Source organism: Monodon monoceros, unplaced genomic scaffold (assembly GCF_005190385.1).
Source record: "Monodon monoceros isolate NGI ecotype Baffin Bay Population unplaced genomic scaffold, NGI_Narwhal_1 Super_Scaffold_7, whole genome shotgun sequence".
In the NCBI taxonomy this organism is placed as follows: Eukaryota; Metazoa; Chordata; class Mammalia; order Artiodactyla; family Monodontidae; genus Monodon; species Monodon monoceros.
This window is the reverse complement of record NW_021703784.1, coordinates 12,843,477-12,862,237: the sequence shown is the minus strand read 5'-3', so window position 1 is coordinate 12,862,237 and position 18,761 is coordinate 12,843,477. Positions and strand designations below refer to the sequence as shown.

The following is an 18,761-nucleotide window of genomic DNA, read 5'->3' as shown; positions in this document are numbered from 1 at the left end:
AAACCGCCACAGGAGGGGACTTGGCAGGAAGGAGCAGGATGGTGGGAGGGCGGGGGGGTGAGGAGGGGAATTGGAGGGGCCTGAGTAGGAGCTCTGGGGCAGGAGGGCAGGGGACTCTAGCCAGCACAGGGCCCTCCCTCTGCACCATCGGTCCCCAGGCTCTCAGGCCGCATGTTGAAGGGCTCCCTGCTTGTGTCTGAGTGGCCAACCCCTCCCGATGCAGCTGTCCACGGTGGTGCCACTTGTGTGGAAGGCGGTTCAGTGGCAGCCCGGGAGCTGTGCTGAGGACTCAGGCAGGACCCTCACGTTTGCCCTTGGGGCTCCCGCGACAGGGCGGGTTGGGGCTCCTTTGGCCTGGGCAGGGGGCTCCTTCGGGGTCCGAGTCAGTGTTCCAGAGCCATGGGAACGGGGCCCGGGGTGGACGCTGCCTTCCTTGCATTAGGACGCCGGCTCATCCCCGCGTACCCTGTCCTGCCCCCAGGTCCGTGGGGAAGGGCCCAGCTCCCGAGGGACACGAAGCAACCGGGGTTGTTTTAAAGACTTTATTTATAAAAAAGTACATTTTTTTTCCTCAGTACATTTTTCAACCCATCATTTTTTTTTTTTATACAAGTAAAAGGGGGTGATGCAAACACCCCCTGGGTTAGAACCAGGAGAATCTGCTGGGCCGTCCCTGGGACCAAAGACGAAAACAGTGACTAAGAAATTGAAGCAAAGGTAGTGCATCACACTCCGGGGGGAGGGGAGGGGGCAGCTTCTCCTGGATTTTGTTTCCATTTATACAAAAAAAGAAAACCATTTTTTTTTGTTTGTTTCCGGCCAAGAATCCCATTCCTCACAGCAGGAGTCAGAAAAGCAGCAGCACGGGTGGGGCAGAGGCTCCTCTGGCCGTACAATCAGGTGGCAGCAGCGAGGTCCCAGAAGCCCTCACCGCCTGGGCCACGGCACAGGGGCCTGGGCACGTCTCCCCGTGGGCCTGGGGCCTGGTGGGGCCCACCTGAGGGTTCCTGGTGGCAGTCAGGCCTAGAAGGTCTCCGTCTGGCCCCTGGGAGGTCTGGCAGCCCTCCCCTCCTCTCACGTGAGCTGCCCACACCACCTGACACAATCCCCAATTCCTCTGCTTGGAGGACGGCAGAAAAATTATTGCACCAGTGACTCGGGCACGCGGGAGGGGGTTGGCATGGGGGCACATGCCTGGGAAACAGGGCCCCCGTGAGTCTCTCTTATGGCCCGAGGGCTGGGAAATCAGTTTTTCCTGAAGGGCTTTCAGCAGGACCAGCCCAGCCCCCTGGCAGGTCTGTGGGGCTGGGGCACCTGTGCTTGGGTCTGTCGGGGGGCGTGCGCCCTCGTGCACGCATGGGCCAGGCCTGACGCGGCTGCACGTGCGCGCCTGTGTTCCCTGATTCCACGCTGCTGCTCTTCATATGCTTCTGATCAAAGGGGACTCAGAGGGTTGTTACACATTAGAACAATATCAAAATCTTAAGGAAAGAGGGGTATTGGTGGAGTGGGGGACGGGCAAGGGCGGGGAGGGCAACAAGAGGCAGGATGACAAGTGGGGAGGCCTTGGCACAATGCAGACCAAGTTTATTTCATTTCCAGCAAAGGCAGAAGCTCAGCTCACGTTGGGGGCACGGAGAAGCAAGACGTCCTCGTCTCTCTGCTGGGCCAGACCTTCCCTGTGCCAGCGGCTGTGGCTATGGGCCCAGCAGTAGTACCCACCGCCCCACAAACTTGGGGCACAGAAAACCCTGTCACCCCAGGCCCAAGTGCCGACCCCGGCCTCGTGCCGACTCTTGGCCCCGGGTAGCAGCTGCCCTGCTGGGCGTGCTGCTGATGGGTCCCTGCCAAGGCAGGAGCCTTCTACGTGGCCCACACATCTGGCGTGGGCCCCACAATTTGTGCTTTGCTGGAGGGGAGGGCTTGGAGGTGTCTTAAGGGGGACTCAGTGCTTTGGCTAGGCCCGGGGGCCTCCTAAGTCCATCATATAAGGAGGAAGAGGGGGTGGCAGTGCAGATAAAGGAGACACAGAGGAAGAGTCCTTTCAGTCTTGTGATTTCAAGGGGACAGAGAATGCCTCTATCAGGCAGGCCCCTGGGATTTCCTCCTGCCTGGGGGGCAAGGGGACCAAGCAGAGGGGCCAGGGTGGTGTGAGGTGGGATGGGGTAGTGATGTAACATGGAAAAGGTCCTCTGCCCTGGGGTGGGGTGGGGGGACACTACTACTGCTGGGAGATGCAGCCCAGCTCCTCCACCCCCTCTGCCCTGTGGCTAGAAAGACCCCAGAAGTTTCTCCCAACTCCACCCCACCCAGTACTCCCAATGCCAAGAGAGGGGAGTACCGCCCCAGGGCTGGCATGGCTTCAGACTTCTGCTACGTGGCTACTGGGTGGTCTGGGCTGGGGCTAGGGCAGTGGGGGCTGGGGGGAGGAGCGTGACCCAGCTGGCGGGTCCAGGGTTGCCAGGGCAGAGATGGAGCTGGCTGGGGGTTCCATAGCAGCACCAGGGAGGGGAGGAGTGGGGCGGGAGGCTGGCGGCTCCCTTGGGAAGCCTATGGCAGGGTAGGTTGGTGCCCGTGGGGCACAGAGTGGTCTGCCTAACTCCCCCCAACACTTGCCATCCCACAGAGCCCCTGCACCCTGGGCTGAGTTCACTGGAATCCTCATGGGCAGGCATGAACCTGCCTCTGCCATCCCAGGGCCTTTCCCATCGAGAGTGCTGGGGGGATGGGGTAGGCAAATGGAGGAACTGAGGCACTTGGAGCTGGGGGAGCAAATAAGGGGCTGGGCGGGGCCTTCCTCCATGGTATCCTGGGGAAGACCATCAGTCTCCGGTGATTGACAGGGACCCAGAGCCCCATTCAGGAAGGGAATCTACAACTCAAAGGGAAAGCTTCTCCAAGGTTCCCCACCTCATCCAGAATGGAGACCAGCGATAGCTGAAGCAGGACGGGGAGGGTGGCAAGCAGGAGCTTCAGACTCAGGATCCCTGGCTCCCCGTTCCGCTCGCACCTTCTGGCAGGCCCGGAGCAGCTACATCGGCCTTTGTGGGCCAGGAGCTACCTGCGCTCTGCAGAGTCTTATCAGCCTGTGTTTGCAGAGCTCCTACTGTGCGGGCTTCCTTCTCCGGTGCCCTCTGCATTGATCCTCCTTCACCTGTAGCTCCTGGAGGTAATTCCCTTCTGGGATCCCAGCTCTGACTCCCCAAGAAAATCAAGAATTGCTAGCACTTGATTGATAGGAAGAAATTCAAGAAACTTCCATGCTATAAGGAGCAGTTCAGAGCCAGCCTGAGATGCTAGGGTGGAGGCACCGAAGGGCCTAGTGTCAGCTCTCACTGGAAGCTTCTGAAGGCTGCCCCCATCCTCAGCTGGAAGGAAGGGGGAGAGGTGGAGCAGAGAGGTGGGCCTTGGGCAGTGTCCAGCCTGGGTAAGGCATGTGACCCCAGGGGGAGCACAGGGGTAGACACGAGCGGCGCGCGCGCGCGCGCGCGCGTGTGTGTGTGTGTGAAGTGTGCGTACGTGTTGGTAGAAGTGTATGGGAAGTGTGGGCCAGAGTCTACCTGGAGTCCCGCTATGTGGGCAGCAGACTGGGGTAAAGAGGAGGGACACACCAGAGCTGGGCCACCTTAACTCCCTGGAGGCCAATGAGGAAAACAAATGTAAAACTAACCTTGCTAGGTAAACACACTGCCCAAGGCCTCAGGTGGGGACCTCAGCTTGATTCCCTTAACAAACAAAGACAACCCTGGATGCTTCAGAAAAGCCACCCCCCTCCCCTACCCCTTGGGCGCAATGGCTGCCTAGCCCGGGGGTCCGAGCTCCAGGGGCCAGCTCACGGTGGGATGGGGGAGGGGGTGCCGGGTTCCCTCTCCCAGGGAAAAAGGAGCAGCATCTGGGGTCGGCGGCAGGGGGCTTCTCCTCTTGGAGCCCCTTCAGCCCTCCGCTCGCAGAGAGAGGACACAGACAAATTCCAGTGTTGGGGGCAGGGGAGGGCTGTCTCCCCAAACCCCGGAGGGGACATCTAGGTACACAAGACGGGACTAGGGCTCCCTGCGGAGGGAGGCAGGTGGGGTCAGGGGAGGAAAGGTACCAGCAACACCGAAGCCACAGTGAACACACACCATGGGGGAGGGTGGGGGGGCAGGGAGGAAATCAAAACAAAGCCAGGTCGTGTGCCCTGGGGCTCCCAGGTACCCCGAGCAGCTGGGTGAGTCTCTGCCGAGCTCCTGGGGCAGTGGACGGTGGGGGGCGGGCGGGGGGCGTGCGGGTGTGGGCTTGGGGCAGGGGCTCTGCAGACGGGGCTACACGTACCACTCCTTCTTGGAAATGAAAGACCCGTCGTTCTGAGAAACCATGTTTTCCGCCAAGTCCAGCTGCTCAGGGTCGTACTGGTAGCCCAGAGTCCGGTCCCCGTAGCAGCCGTCCTGACGGGCCTCCGCCTCATCCACCGTGAAGTAGGGCCGCTTGGCGTCCTCGTCGTATTTGGGGTGAGGGCCGCCCACCTTGCGCTCGCCCCCTCCGCCTTCCTCCTCCTCCTCTTCCTCCTCGTAGCTGCTGCCACCCAGGGGCCCGGCTTTCTTCTCGTCGTCCGAGTCCTCAGGGTACTGCAGGTTCTGGGCCATGGGCGGGTGGTGCTGGGGGATGCCGGCCTTGCTGTAGCCATTGCCGTACACGTGCTTCTTGGTGCTGTAGTCACCCTTGAAGGTGTGACGGCGCCGGCGCAGGGCCACCACGATCCCGCCGACCACAAGCAGCACCAGCATGATGCTCCCCACCACGCCCCCAATGATGGCCGTGGGCACTGGCCCGGCGCGACGCCCGTGTTCGGGAGGAGACGGGGTGTAGGGGAACTCTGGGTGAGAAGAGAGATGGAGGGGGACAGTGTCAGTGTCTGCTCCTGGGGAGTCAGCAGGGGTGGCAGGGGAGGGAAAGCCAGGAAGTGGGCCCAAGGCCCCCCCCGCACCCCACCCATCCAGGAGCCCAGCACGCCGCAGCGTGGGTAGTCGGGGCCAGGGAGAGGCAGAGACAGCCCCGTAGCCCCAGAGCCCCCGTGCTGGATGTGGGGCCAGCCCACCCGTGACCCAGGGTCCAGTAGACGCCAGTCACCGCCATGACACCCCGTGAAGTAAGTATGCTATTAATTTCCCTCTGGCACACGAAGAGACGGGGCTTAGAGAAGTCAAATAACTTGTCCGAGGCCATCAGCCAATGACGCGTCGTTGATTCTCTTGCACCGAAAGCCTGTGCAAATGTCACTGCGCCCCAGCACCACACCTTGGCTTCTGAGACTCGGAGCCTGGAGCAGACCGGGTGCCCCACGCCTGATTTCATCTGCTCCGAGGTGCTGGCCCCGTAGATGCCCCGTGAGTGCCAGACGCCCGGGCTGTGGTTCTTGGCTGCAGTCTGGCCCTGCAGGGCAGGGTGGGGGCCAGGGTGCAGCCAAGCTGGGCTATGAGCATAAGATGCTCAGCATGGCTGTGCAGAAAGGGAGCATGAGAGTACGTCAGTAGCAAAGATGACAAGTATACACGAGCGAGCACGCGTGCCGGCATACACCCTTGTTGTCACGACCGGCCCACACACGTGCTGATGTGATGAACGTGTGTGTACAAATATGTACACACTGAGGACAGAGCAGAAACAAAAAGGCAGAAAAGGTGAAAAGAGAAAGGAAGTGGGTGGGCAGGGAGAGAAGGCTGGGCCGGTGTCTGTCTGCCAGTGGGGCCCCGGCCAGAGGCCGAAGGGGTCCCCAGGTGAGGCTGAGGGAGGCGGTTCCCAGCACCACCACAGGGTGGCACCGGAGACCACGGCTGGCCTTGGACAGGAGGAGCCGGTGGGCAGGTCCAGGGCAGGCCTGGAGGGCTGACCTCGGCTGCTCTCAGCCCTCCTCTCTTCAGGCCAAGGGAGGCGGTCAATCTGGGCATATGTTCTGGCCTTTGGGAATCTGTTTCTGCCAGCTCACTCCCCGATTCAGCATCACGCACTCCGTGGGAATCCTGTTCCTCCTATGAGACCAGTCCCTCCTCCCAGAGGTGGAGCCGGTCTGGTGTGTGAGCCTGTGGGGTGCTGTCTGCAGCGGGAGCAGGGCAAGGATTCTAGAAGAGAAGAGGAAGGGCATTCCACGAGTTCGGGCTGGAAGGGCTAATGAAAACACGGGGGCCGAAGAAGGGAGGTGATTTGCCTGCGTCACATGGCTGAGCTGGGACCACCCAGAGGCTCCTGCTCGGGCCTCTCCACGGGCGGGAGTTGGCAGAGAGAAGCACGACCACTGAGGACTCAGCTTCCCACTTGTCACCACTGTGTCCTCAGTGCAGGTCACCGAGTGGCCGCCTAATAAATATTTATTGAATATTCGTCCTCACCGCCCACTTCCAGAACAGTCTCCCTGAACCTCAAGCGTCTTCTCCTGGTTCACCAGGTCCCGTCTGTTTACTGCCCTGAAAAGGGCTGCACACTTGCTTCCGGCGAGGTGGGAGATGTTGCCACAAGAAATGCCCAAGAGGCAGCTGGCAGGAACGTAGCCACCTCTGTACGTTCAACCTGCCGGCTCCCTCTTCTGTTCTTACCCCGTACCTGTGTGCTCTCTCCTCTCGCCACCTGCCTCATCATTGCTCCATCCACCCACCCACCCATCCACTCAGCAAACATGTACCGAGCATCTATTTCGCTAGTCACAGGATACAAGGAACTCACAGCCCAGCTGAGGAACCAAATGACACTCTTAGGCAAAGCAGCATGTGGACATCAAGGGCGCTGGCCGACAAGGGCTTCAGGAGTGCAGTGCAGGAAAGTCCTGCGGCCTGGAATTTGAAAAGGCTTCTTGGAGGAGAGAAGACTTAGGCCAAGCCTTGAAGGATGACTAGGACTTGGAGAGGCCAGCAGAATAAGAAAGGCATCAGGTGGAGGAACCTGCCCTTCCTCTCTGACATGTTTCCTTTGCCTTCCAATACATACAAGGAGTCCTTGATCTTCAGCTTTCTTTTTGGAGCCTTCTGTCTGCAGACTGCACTGCTGGGCCTTCTCTCTGCTCCAGCCGCCTGGCTGGGGGCTCCATCCTTGGACCTTACCCTCTGCTTTCTGTCCTAGGGACAGACCTGGCCTCAGTATCATGAGTTCCCTTGATCCTGCTGGCTCTCCAAACCATCTCGGGTAGCTAGCTCTCCCCCAACTCTGGGGCTTTATCTCCAAAGGCCTCTGGGACAGCAGTTCCCAAGCTGTGGCCATGGAGCCTCAAGCCATTGGCTCAGAGGGCTGGCAAAAATACTGGGGTCAAACGCTTCGGGAAATGTCTGTGGAGACAAAGCATCGGAGCCCTTTCATCTTCTCATGCACACTGTGGACTGTAAGAGGAACACAAAGTGTTTCCCAGCCTACTGGAACACAAACCCCACCCTCCTGACTCAAGGACCATTCACAGGAGAAGTATTTGGGGACACACTTTGAACACTCTTCTATCTAGCACAACCTCACTTGGAATTCTCTCCACCCACTCAAGGCCCATCCCTCCCAACATGGTTCACCGTCTTCCCTCCAAACCCACTCCATTCAACACCACAACTCCACCATCATTTGTCTGCTCTTCCAGTTTAGGATCTTATTTACCTTTGACTCTTCCTACTCCATCTCTTGGGTCAAAATCTGCCACCAAATCTTGTTGACTCTTCCTATTCAATAGCTTCTCACTTGACACCAGGTTTTACTTTTATAGTAGATCCGTGAATCTCCCACCTTCATTTGGTCTCTGCCCCGCCTTTAGTCACTCCATCCACAGTCACCGGGCTAATTTTCACTGTGTAGACACTACCATTCCCTTTCTCAAAAGACTAGCAATGACTTCCCCATTGCCTGTTGGACCACGTCAGTCTGGTCTTCAAAGCTTCCATCACGCAACTTGATCTTAGGTCTGGCCAACTCACCGTTCTTGCTGTCCAAGTAGATTCTTTTTCTTTAAATTTATTTATTTATCTTGGGCTGTGTTGGGTCTTCGTTTCTGTGCGAGGGCTTTCTCTAGTTGCGGCGAGCGGGGGCCACTCTTCATCGCGGTGCGCGGGCCTCTCACTATCGCGGCCTCTCTTGTTGCGGAGCACAGGCTCCAGACGCGCAGGCTCAGTAGTTGTGGCTCACAGGCCTAGTTGCTCCGCGGCATGTGGGATCTTCCCAGACCAGGGCTCGAACCCGTGTCCCCTGCATTGGCAGGCGGATTCTCAACCACTGCGCCACCAGGGAAGCCCCCAAGTAGATTCTTTACTGCAGACCTTTGCTCATGCTGTTTCCCCTGCCAGGAATGCCCTTCCTCATCTCCTTCTGCCTATTTCAGTGCTTCGGTCCCTTCTTTGTGCAGCCTTCTCTTCTCCAGCTCACACTTCTCTTTCTCTTTAGAATGTTTGCATACCAGTGGTCTGCAGCTTTCATTCTGGTATAAACAATAGCTTACTCCATTTCGTTAGTCATATACTGACATATTACTGTAAGGCCTGATAGAACAACCCACAGTAAATGCAAATTAGGATCTACCATGATTGGCTCTGGTCCTTCTGCCAGTTTTCAAGTGGCTAAAGTTCTTTTCTTCTGCAGGAACAGGGAGAGGGGTTGAGGAAGTGGCAGTGTCATGATAATTTGGGACCGACTCAATTCAGCGTGTTCCCGTTGTGTACAATATTAGTTCAACTATATTTACCTTTATGCCTTCGGTAGCAACAGAGACCCAAGGAGAAGTAAATCCCTCCTACATTTCACTTGACTAGACTGAATTTTTTGGGCCCCACTAATCACAGTATGGTAGAGTTTACTGTATTGCCTGTTTCACGAGAGTGGCTGCTGTCCCAACTAGTCTGTAAATTCGAATCCAAAGTAAATCTGGAACCTGACCTCTTCTCACCATCTCCATCACTACTACCCTGATCCCAGCCACTATCATCTCTCACCTGGATGGTTGCAGTAGCTGCCTAACTGGCTTCCCCAATTCCACTCCTTCCCCGTACAGGCTATTCTCAACACGGCAGCCACAAAGATCCTGTTAAGTCTGAGCTGAAAATGCTCTACATGATCTGTGCCTCTGCCTTCATCTCGTGCTTTCCTCCCAGCTCGCTCCACTCCCAGCTTCCTCAGGGCCTTTGCACTGGCGGCTCTGCGCCCTGGAAAGCTCCTCCCCCCGGTGTCCCATGCTCACTGCCTCAACGCCTTCGGGGCTTGGCTCCAACTTCTCACGGGGGTCACCTTCTCGCCAAGGCCTCCCCTGAGTACCTTATCGAAAATCACAGCTCACGAACTCCCGCCCCCAGCACTGTGAACCCCTCACCCTGCTTTTCTTTTTCCTGATCACCTTCAAAATGACCACAGAATTTTTCAAACGTATTTTATCTGCTATTTGTTGTCTGTCCTCCTGTGCTAAAGCGTAAGCTCCACGGGGACAGGGACTTTGGCTCAGTGATGTACCCCCCGCCACCTGGACGGCCTGGCACGTGGCCGGAGTTCAAGAACATTTGGCGAATGAATTCTACAGAGGCAAGGTCATGTCTCAGAGGTGAGCCTCTGGGTCTCCTCCCTCTCTAGGGCTTTCTGTTTACCTTTTCCCCACCTGAGTCCTAAGTATGTTTACTCTTCCCTGGAGATTTTTGGGACCAAAGGGAACCCTGGTTATTTTGCCTACTTTAGGGCCAGCCTGCCTAGAGGCAGAAGACGGGTTAAGATGACCTTCCAGCAACGCAGACTTGTGTGGAGATGCCAAGTGAGGGTGCAGAAGGCGTGCACGTGGGGACCTAACTCATTTGTAAGCAGAGGTGGCTGTCTGGTGTGGAACGGAGCGCCCTCCCCTTCCACCCCTGCAGCTGTCACATTCAGCCAGTAGCTCCCGTCTTTGTGCCAGTAGCAGAGCCTCAAAGGCCGCAGCTGGTGGGAGAGAAGAGCTGGGCCGTGGGGTCATCTGCGCTTCCTGGTGGGGGACCAGCCGGCTCCCCTCACTTCCACTTAGGAAGGGGGCAGCCCAGCCCCATTGCTGAAGGCTTGCAGCCTCCCCTCGGGCATGGCAGGCTGGCTGGGACCCTGGGGCAGTGGAGGCTCCGCATTCCTTTGGGGCCGGGGGTCTCCTGACTGAGGTGGGTGGGCTAGTACGGGGGCTTTGGATGGATCGGAGGTGGAGCGAGGGTTAGGGTTTAGTCTGGTTCTAGGATCCAGAGGAGGTTTGGGGTCAAAGAGAGTGTTCGGGCTTCTCAAACCAACGCCTGCTGCTTCCGCAGGCAGGCAGGCAGGCAGGCAGGCAGGCAGGCAGGCAGTGCTCTGGCACCAGAAGCCTAGGCCGGGAAGCTGTGAGAACTACACCTCCCAGTGTGCAGTGCTGCGGGCCCGGGGAGGGGGAAGGCCTGAGGTCAAGCTCCGGGAAGCCCTTCTCCTGCTCCTGCAGCTGCAGCAGCCGTGCACGGTGCAGACCAGTGGGCAGGGCCTCATCGCGGTGGAGGGGAACTGAATCCTCCCAGGGGTGTGCACGCAGCTGCCTCCCCACAGGCTCCTCAGCGCTGCCACGGGCGGCCCGGAGGCGGCCACATTTGCCCACAGCACAGCTGCGGGCCCCTTCTGCACACTCAGTGCGCAGACAGCGCTCGCCTGTGCACGTTGACACGCTCAGAGGCACACGCCCACACTCACGCCCGGGCATGCACGCTCGCAGGCTCACACAGCCCTCCCTCCTAGATGGACCTCCAAGCCCCACCAACCCTTGGTCTGAAGGACTCCCGGCCTAAAGCGCAGACCCTGTTGCCTTCACCCCCGATGGCTGAGCCGGCTCAGCGCTGGAAATGGAAACTGGGGACACCCCGCACCCCGGTGGCCTTCCTGCCTGGCTCCTGGGAGTGCCCTGGACACTCTTCTCCGGACAAACCCAGCCCCAGGGGCAGATGCTGCCTTCTTTGGCCTCTTTCTTCTGGTCAAGGCCATACCCTCGCAGCCCTCCCCGTCCTCAGTGTTGCCCCCAGAGGGAGGACGGAGGGGAGCTCACAGGTTTGTTTTGTGACTAGGGGCCAACACCATGAAACCGCCCCTGGGAAATGGGCTTCTCTGTGGGCCCGGGCCCCGTGAAGTGTATCCGCAAATTCCGGTGGGTTTGTCTCTTCTGCTGTCAGTCGCACGGCCACAGCCTGGACCTGTCATTTCCCTCTAGAAAAACACTCACTGTACATACAGCCCCTTACTGGTCCCCCAGGTGCCATCCACACAGCCTCCCAGGCGCTCAGTCTCGACCACCCTCCTTGCCACGCTGCTGCTTTTGGAGGGCGCCCATGGCCAAGAGAGAGGAAGCTCTGCTCCCTCTGTTCCTGCCCCCTCGGCCCCAGCCATTCTCCTCCCACACACTTCCTCCATCGCCGCCGCTCACCCACCACTCGTCTTTGGAGGAACAACTCAAAGGCCACCTCCTCTGGGATCTGCGATCCCAAGAAGCCTGTGCCAAAGTGTGTCTGTGCAGGTGGTGCAGCGGCCCTGTGCAGGTGTGCCCTGCACACACGTGTGTCTCTGGCACGCACCCTGCTGCACGCCTTCCTCTGCTCTGCTCTTCATTTCCCTCACCAGATGCGCCCAGGGCAAAGCTATTACCTGTACGACGGCCAGAATGAAAAATTAAATTTCCACTTATCCATCTCGTTCATGCATTCCCTCCAGACCAGCGGGGCTTGGAGCACAGGGCATGGCTGTGCCCCCCGGAGACCAGCCGATGCGGGAGGAAGGCTGGTGGGGTCGGCGGCTGCCCGTGAGTACGAGAGTGAACAGAGCGCACAGCTCTGAAAAGGTTCAGGCCGCCTGGCTGAGTCTTCCTGAGGGGGCTGAGAGACCTTCCCTCGGGACAGCCAGTGAAACAGCTCCTGGGCCCATCGATGATTCAGGGAGCATCACACTTCCCTGGCTCCTGCCTAACTGGGCTGTTAACGACAGAGTCCCCTTACGCAAGGCCCTTCTCACCACCCATGTGTGTGGCTTTGGTGACCACCCCCATCCCGCTCTGTATTTGGGGAGCACGCGAGGACACGCTGCATGCCTCTTCCAGCTGGAGCCCTGGGCGGCCCCGGCCCACCTTCCCCGCAAGGCCACCTAGGCCTGACCACAGATCCCAGTCAGGGCACCACTGGAGCAAACACGCCCAAGGAGATGGCTCACCTCCACGCTGGTTTCCCTACCTTCCTTTCCTCTCTTTTCCCAGCCTGGGCCTGGGAAGTTGCTCCCTTTCCTTCCTCCCTGCCCCTGGACTTGCTGTGTCTCCCTGCTGAGCAGCCCTGCGTTCACGGTGCTCCTGCATTCTCCTGGGCTTTGGGAGAAGGGAGGCCCTGACTTTCCTGTCCCGGCCCTGCCTCTGGGGTAGGGCAGTACCACTTAGCCCCGTAAGCTTAGTGGGCCTCTGGCCCGTCCGCTCATGCTGGGCAGTGGGATCAATGGGAGGTCATTGCTTCAGGGTTTCTTGGCCTCCGCCCCTGATTTCCCAATCAGCAGTTTCCCCAGAGAGCCTGAGTGGTGGAGGGGGATGCAGTGGTGACGTTGGTGCTCCACTGCTGGGTGAAGGTATTCCCATGCAGGAAGTCCATGCTGTGTGCTAGGCCGTGGTATACGGATTTGGCGTGATCAAAAGAAGCCTGAGATAAGTATGATGGTCTCTGTATTACAGACTAGGAAGCTGAGGCTCAGAGGGGTGAAGGCCACACAGCCAGGAAGAGCCAGTATGTGAACACATTCAGGCCAAGTCTGTGCTGTCCCTCACATGACCCCCATCCCCCCAGGTGGTCACGCTCCCTTATGACATTGTTCACCCTCATGTACCACAGGGCCAGAGCTCAGGCGCCTAGAGGCTCTTATGGAGCTTTGCTCAGACTTTCTCCAGGGGGCGAGAAGTGTGTGACACTGGCCTTACCATCCTTGCCAACTTATGGGAACGCCGAGACCCTAGAGTGGGGGAGGGGCTGTCTCAGCTTTCCCCAGGCTCCACCTCTGACATTTCTTTTTTTTGGGGGCGGGGGGTTAAGTAGAAAAGAATAGCTCTATCGCTTTGCCAGGCAAAGGGGGACACAGCGGGCTCATGCCTTGAAAACTGTGTGTTCCCTCTGACATTTCTACCACCTTAGCCAGTCCGAGAGCCCAGAGCAGGGAGTTGAAGAAAAGAGCAAGTGACAAGTGACTCCATCTCCTTCCAACCCTGGTGACAGAGGTGACAGAACAGCCCCGAGGACAGGTGGGTGCAGCCCTCGGACAGCTTCGGGCTGTTTTATCAGCAGCTGTGCCTTGAATGTACCCACAGGTGAGGCCTCCCACTTCTGAGAAACAGGCTCAGAGCTAATGAATCCTCAGGACTTGCCCAAGCTCTGTGCCTGGAGCCAGGAACCGCCGCCCAACATCCAGTATCCCTGAACCTAGCTCAACATCTCTCTGAGGTCACTTCCTGTCCAGCTCAGTAGCAGCATGATGTCACTTCCTGTCCTAGGAGGGTCTTTCTGTCACTTTCTCACCCTGGAACTAGCTCAGATACAGGGTTAAAGACACCCTGGTTGTGAAGTTGTGATGGTACTTCACCCCTCCGTTGGCTTGTTTTGATCTTTCCATTAATAATGATAATGACAGAGACAAGATAATAACACGAGCCATTTATTGACACACTGGTCTGTGCTAGGTGCTTGGCCTACGTTATATAAATTCTGACGACAAGCCTTCAAGGCACGTCATACTGTGCCCGTTTCACAGATGACGGCTTGTCCAGCTGTCTGACACGGAAGCCCATGCTCCTTTCACGTTCCATGTGATGTCTCCCCCAGAACATCCCAGCCCCTGTGTTCCCTTTGCTCTAAGAGGTCAGGAGGCTGAGTGTCCCTCCCATCTGCCCTGAGAGAGAAGAATGCAGGGAAGATAGCAATTCAGTTGCGGGGCACACAAACCACCATGGCTTTGGGCTGTATCCTGGCTTTCCCTCTGTATCTTTGCTTGAGGTAAGCCTCGCCCTCCAGCCCACGCAGGTTTCCTGAGCTGCAGGAGCAAAGCTCGGAGGAGATGAGCTCCTCCCACAAGCCCACCCCACCAAGGCAGCATCACAGGTGTGCAGACCCATGGGCAGGCTCTAACCACGCCCACCCCCAAAACAGCATTGCTGTAAACAGCACTTCCTTCCTCCCTCCTGGAGCCTCCCTCCTGCCCCTCTCTGACTGGCGGGGGCGGGGGGTCACCATGTCTCACACACAACCTTCACAGAGGAAAGAGAAAAGCAAAGCAAGACCAGTGGCCAGAGCTCAAGGGAGAACCAGAGAAGCAGGGAGAGGAGACGCAAATTTCCTACAGTGACACAGCCCATAGGTGGTAGATGCTGGCAGTGGAGGCAGCGGGCGCAGAGGGGCGGGGAGTGGCAGGGAAGGGCGCAGCTTCCTACCTGTGATATTGACCTCCACCTGGCCCGAGCGGGTGCCGATGGGGTTGGTGGCCTCACAGACGTAGGTTCCTGCCAGGCTGTAGTTGATAGGTCCCCTGAAGAAGAGAGTTCTGTTCTGGGCCTCCACACCCTTGGGGAGGGAGCCATTCAGCCTGCAGGGATTGGGAGACAAGGCAGAGGGTTACGACTCTCCAGCCCCGAGAAGCTGCCCCTGTGTCACCCACCTGACTTCAACACCATCAGCCCTTTGGCTGAGTTCATAGGCAGCATCTGTCTCGGAAGGGGTAAAAACAATCAAAAACAACAATCATCTTTCAGTGTTTCACATTTGCTCATCACAGCACTGACATGCAGACGGGACAGGTAGATACTGGTTCCACTCAACAGAAGAGAAACAAGGTTCAAGGCCAAGGAAACACAGCTAGAAAGTGACAATTGGAGCTCTAGCCAGAGCTCTGGACTCTTGGCACAGTGCTCTTTCCACCACACTGGTTCCTGGTACTTGGTCCTTGGTTTCCTGGGTAGCTGGTTAATAGTCTGGGGTCCTAACCCCAAATCTACTAAAGCTGCACCACTGGGGTCATGGCCTAGAATTTTAACAAGTTACTCAGGTAACGAGATGTGACCCATGTTTAGGAATTATGTTCCATTTCACCGTCTCATTTTCTTGCTGGGCATGTCACAGGTCTTTTTCATAGGGGGAGAGTCCTAGAAGGTTCCTGAACACAGGAGACCTTTTCCTTCCTCCTGATCCTTCATGCCACAAAACTAGTATTCTGTTGGACCCGGAGCTGAACTTGGCAAGCAGGGCCCTGCCCACTCGCACCTTCGGAACTACTTCTGGTTCCAGGAAGTGGATGGTAACAAACAGCTAAGGTATGTCAGCGCCTTCTACTTCCTAGAAAAAGAACGTAGACACGATCTGGGCAGCCGTATTCTGGCCACCCATGTCAACCTGCTTCTTAGCTTCCCCACGCCCCTGTCTTTCTGCTTTCTGTGTGTCCCATCCAGCTCTTCTCTGGGAGGAACCTTGGCTCAGGCCATCAGAGCTGGCTCGGGGGGGAGTGAGACTAGACCCTTTGAGGTCCAGGCCCAAAGACCACGAAGCCAAGAATGGGAGGATGGGCCTTGGGACGAGCACTCTATGAATACAGGCATTCTGGGCTGACTGCTGTCTCTTCCCTGAGAATCAGGGGGTGCTGGAGAGAAGGAAAAGGAACAAAGAAAGATCTGGGATGCTCCAGAAAGCCAGCTTCCCTGGGGACATCTCGATAAAAATAAATAGTGGGGGCTGGGGTGGGAGTGACTCAGACTGAATCACCACAACATTCTTTATTAGGGAGCTGAAGGAAGGCAGATCACGAGGGAAGCCCCCCTGGCAGAATGGTTTGTCCCACGGACCCTGATGCTGTCAAACAAGGGGGTGTATGTGTGCGTGTGTATGTGTGTGTGCGTGTCTCTCATGGCCCCTCTCTCCTTCTCACCGAGCAACCTGAGCCTAGACCTTCATTTCCTCTCTGCCCAAGGTTTCTGGAGGTGGGGTGGGTGGGCCTCCCTGTGACCAGCAAGGTTCCTGGCAAAGCGACCAGCCAGCCCCGCAGCACTTACGTGGTCCAGTGGTACTCGGTGGCTGGGGGGTTGGCATCAGCTTTGCACTTGAGCTTCACATCCATCCGCTGCAGGTACCAGTTCCCATCAAACCCCTCGATGGTCACCTCGGGCTCGTCTGTGGGACAAGAGGTGATGTTTGAAAAGGGTGAGGTCAGGAGAGCAGAGCTTGGGTGAGGGAGGCTCTGATGGGGAGGGGATGGAAGGGGAAGTGACATGGAAACAGCAGGAAGAGGGGGTAGAATGACAGGGAGGGTGGAGGTCACGGACCCTCGGAGCAGAAATAGCAGGGGAACAAGGAAGGGGGAAAGAGAGCGTGGGCAAAGGGGGAAGAGGAGGGGAGGACGAAGAACCCCCAGAAAGAGAGAGGGAGGAGGAAGGAAAAGAGGAAGGATAAGGGGGTGAGGGAAGGAGGGGTGGGGAGAGTGATGAGAGGTGAGAAGCAAAGGAGGGAGGGCTGGCGAGGGTGGGGGTGGTGTGAGGGGACCACGGCGCCTGCCCCACCCTGGGAGACGCAGCCCCCCGACACTCGGCCCCGCTCACACTGCACGTTGAGGGTGAGGCTTTCCCGGAAGCGGTCCGTGTGGTAGTTGACGATGCAGGCCAGGGGCTGCTGGTGGGCTTCCCGGCGGGGCACCAGGCGGTAACGGCTGATGACGGTCACCGTGCCGTTGGGGTTCCGGACCTCCTGGTACTCCGCCTCACCCTTCAGCCGCGTCTCCCAGGACACCACACTGGGAGGCTTCCCATTGGCCGAGGTGCAGGTGGCCACCAGGACCTTGTCATCCTGCCCCTTCCTGGCTCGAAGCACTGCCTGGGCGCCCTCTATCCAGTTGGTGGGTTTGGCTGCGGGGAACCAGAGACAGCCATGAGTCTGGCTCTGCTGCCTCATCAAGGACACACAGGCCAGGAGGGCAGGTACCTGCCAGGCCTTGCTTCAGGTCACCCTGGCCATCCATGCCTCTCAGCTACGCTTCACCAAAGCCCCTCCCAGCACTTCTCACAGGGACCTCTTCGGCTCTAACCCGCAGCCTTCCTGCTCTAGTCTTTGTATCCCCTTTTGTCACGTGGAAGTCTTCTTGGAGTCCTGCTGTGCTCAGGAGGCTCTCTCCCTTACCATGGCGTCTGCCCGCTTCCTGGCCACCTGGAAAGTGCCCCACGGTGGGGCTCCAACCTGAATACTGACCCTCAGCTCTGTCCACAGCGAAGGCCCAGCCCCCATCCCTAGTGAACTGAGACAGCCTGGTTAGAAGAGACCAGAAGTGCCGCGCCCGGAGCACATGCCGACCCAAGGGGCGCATCTGGGGCCACTGAAGATGGCCAAGCCCCCAGGCCACAGGCCCCACCCAAGCAGAGAGGAGTGGTCCGGTCAGCTTACCCATCACAGTGAGATTGAGCTGGCTCTCTCGATTGCCAGCAGGGAAGGTGGCAAACTCGCAGATGTAGACGCCCTCGTCCTCCAGCTCCAGGCGGGAGAGGCGAATGGTGCCATCTGTGAAGGAGGGCCGCAGGAACTCCACGCGCTCGCGGTAGGGGGCCAGCACCGAGACGCCCATGGCCGGGTTGTAGATGGCCACGTTCTGCTTGGAGCCATTGGTGGCCTTCTGCCACGTGACCTGGGTGATCTTCACGCCGGGCAGCGGGTTGGCGAAGCTGCAGTGCAGCACCACGTCCGTGCCGATGAAACCGTACATGGAGTCGTTCACCTGGACCACCTGGGTGTGGGCGCCTGGTCGAGGGAGATGGCAGAGGGTGGTCAGGGACAGCCACAGCCCCCGACCCAACTCCCTGTGCGCTGGTCTTCTATTTTCCAGTAGTCATTATTTAAAAAAATTCTGACTCTAAAATAATAATTGCTTGTTATAGAAACACTGTTGTGGGCAATACTAAAATATACTGAGAAGAAAATGACAACAACCCGTGATCCCACCACTCACATATCACTGATCATCTGATAGGAAGTGCTCTCTTTTACATTCTTCTCTATATATCCAGGTAACCATCTGTTTTTTTTAAACAAAATCAGAAGCGTACCGTAATCTGTTCCATAAACTGTCTTTTCACTTAGTGATATATCATCAGTGTTGCTCCATGGCAGTAAATACCGTCCACACCCTTATTTTTGATGAGGGTTGAATGTGCTGTTTTTTGAGCAGAGGCTCAGCAGAGGAGCCACCAGCTGCTTCACCTTCCTGGGCCTCGGTTCCCTCGTCTGATAAATGGGGCGGATAATCCAGTCCTCTCTAGCTCACAGGTTGCTAGGAGAACCAAATGGTATGACGGATGAGAAAGTGTCAGGAGGCAGGAAGCGCTGGGGGAGCACCGGGGCCCACAGTGGCCATCATTATGGCCACCTCCACTCAGGAAGGGCTGAGGGCCCGGGCCCTGGGGTGCACTGGCTGGGCCCCTCTTACCCAGCAAGGCGGCTGCACGAGGCTCAGCCTCTCTGGCTCTAACTCGCCTTCACAATCAAGCCTGGATGTCTTAACTTGGCATCTGACGTCCTCATAACCTGGGTCCTGCCTTTCTGTCCACGTCTCTCCATACATGAGGCCTTCCAACCAGGTCAGACTGGACCCCTCCTCAGAACGTGCCATATTTCTGTGTTTCCTTCTCCCTCTTCCCATTTAGGTGTCAATTTCTGAGTCTATTATCAGCACGGGAGTCACGTCAATGAGCGATTCAGTCCCAGCCTCCAAGGAGCACAGAGACGTAGATGCTACATGTCTAGGCCTGTTCCTCTCGTTCCCTGGAAGGCCCTGCCCCT

At 57.8% G+C, this 18,761-nt stretch overlaps 1 protein-coding gene across 2 annotated transcripts in view; it reads right to left on the bottom strand.

Moving 5' to 3' along the window:
- Positions 1–18,761, bottom strand: part of NECTIN1 (nectin cell adhesion molecule 1) — an 89,583-nt gene that overhangs the window by 20,671 nt on the left and 50,151 nt on the right. Inside the window, exons 2-6 of one of the 2 annotated variants that reach the window (XM_029208435.1) lie at positions 17,373–17,723; positions 16,538–16,840; positions 15,995–16,112; positions 14,387–14,538; positions 4,124–4,852 (exon numbers count right to left, since the gene is read on the bottom strand). In XM_029208435.1, the coding sequence (XP_029064268.1) occupies positions 4,302–4,852; positions 14,387–14,538; positions 15,995–16,112; positions 16,538–16,840; positions 17,373–17,723 (1,475 nt within the window). In that variant the 3' untranslated portion in view covers positions 4,124–4,301. Of the gene's footprint in view, positions 1–4,123; positions 4,853–14,386; positions 14,539–15,994; positions 16,113–16,537; positions 16,841–17,372; positions 17,724–18,761 lie in introns of those variants that run through there. The other variant, XM_029208436.1, reaches the window with a different exon arrangement.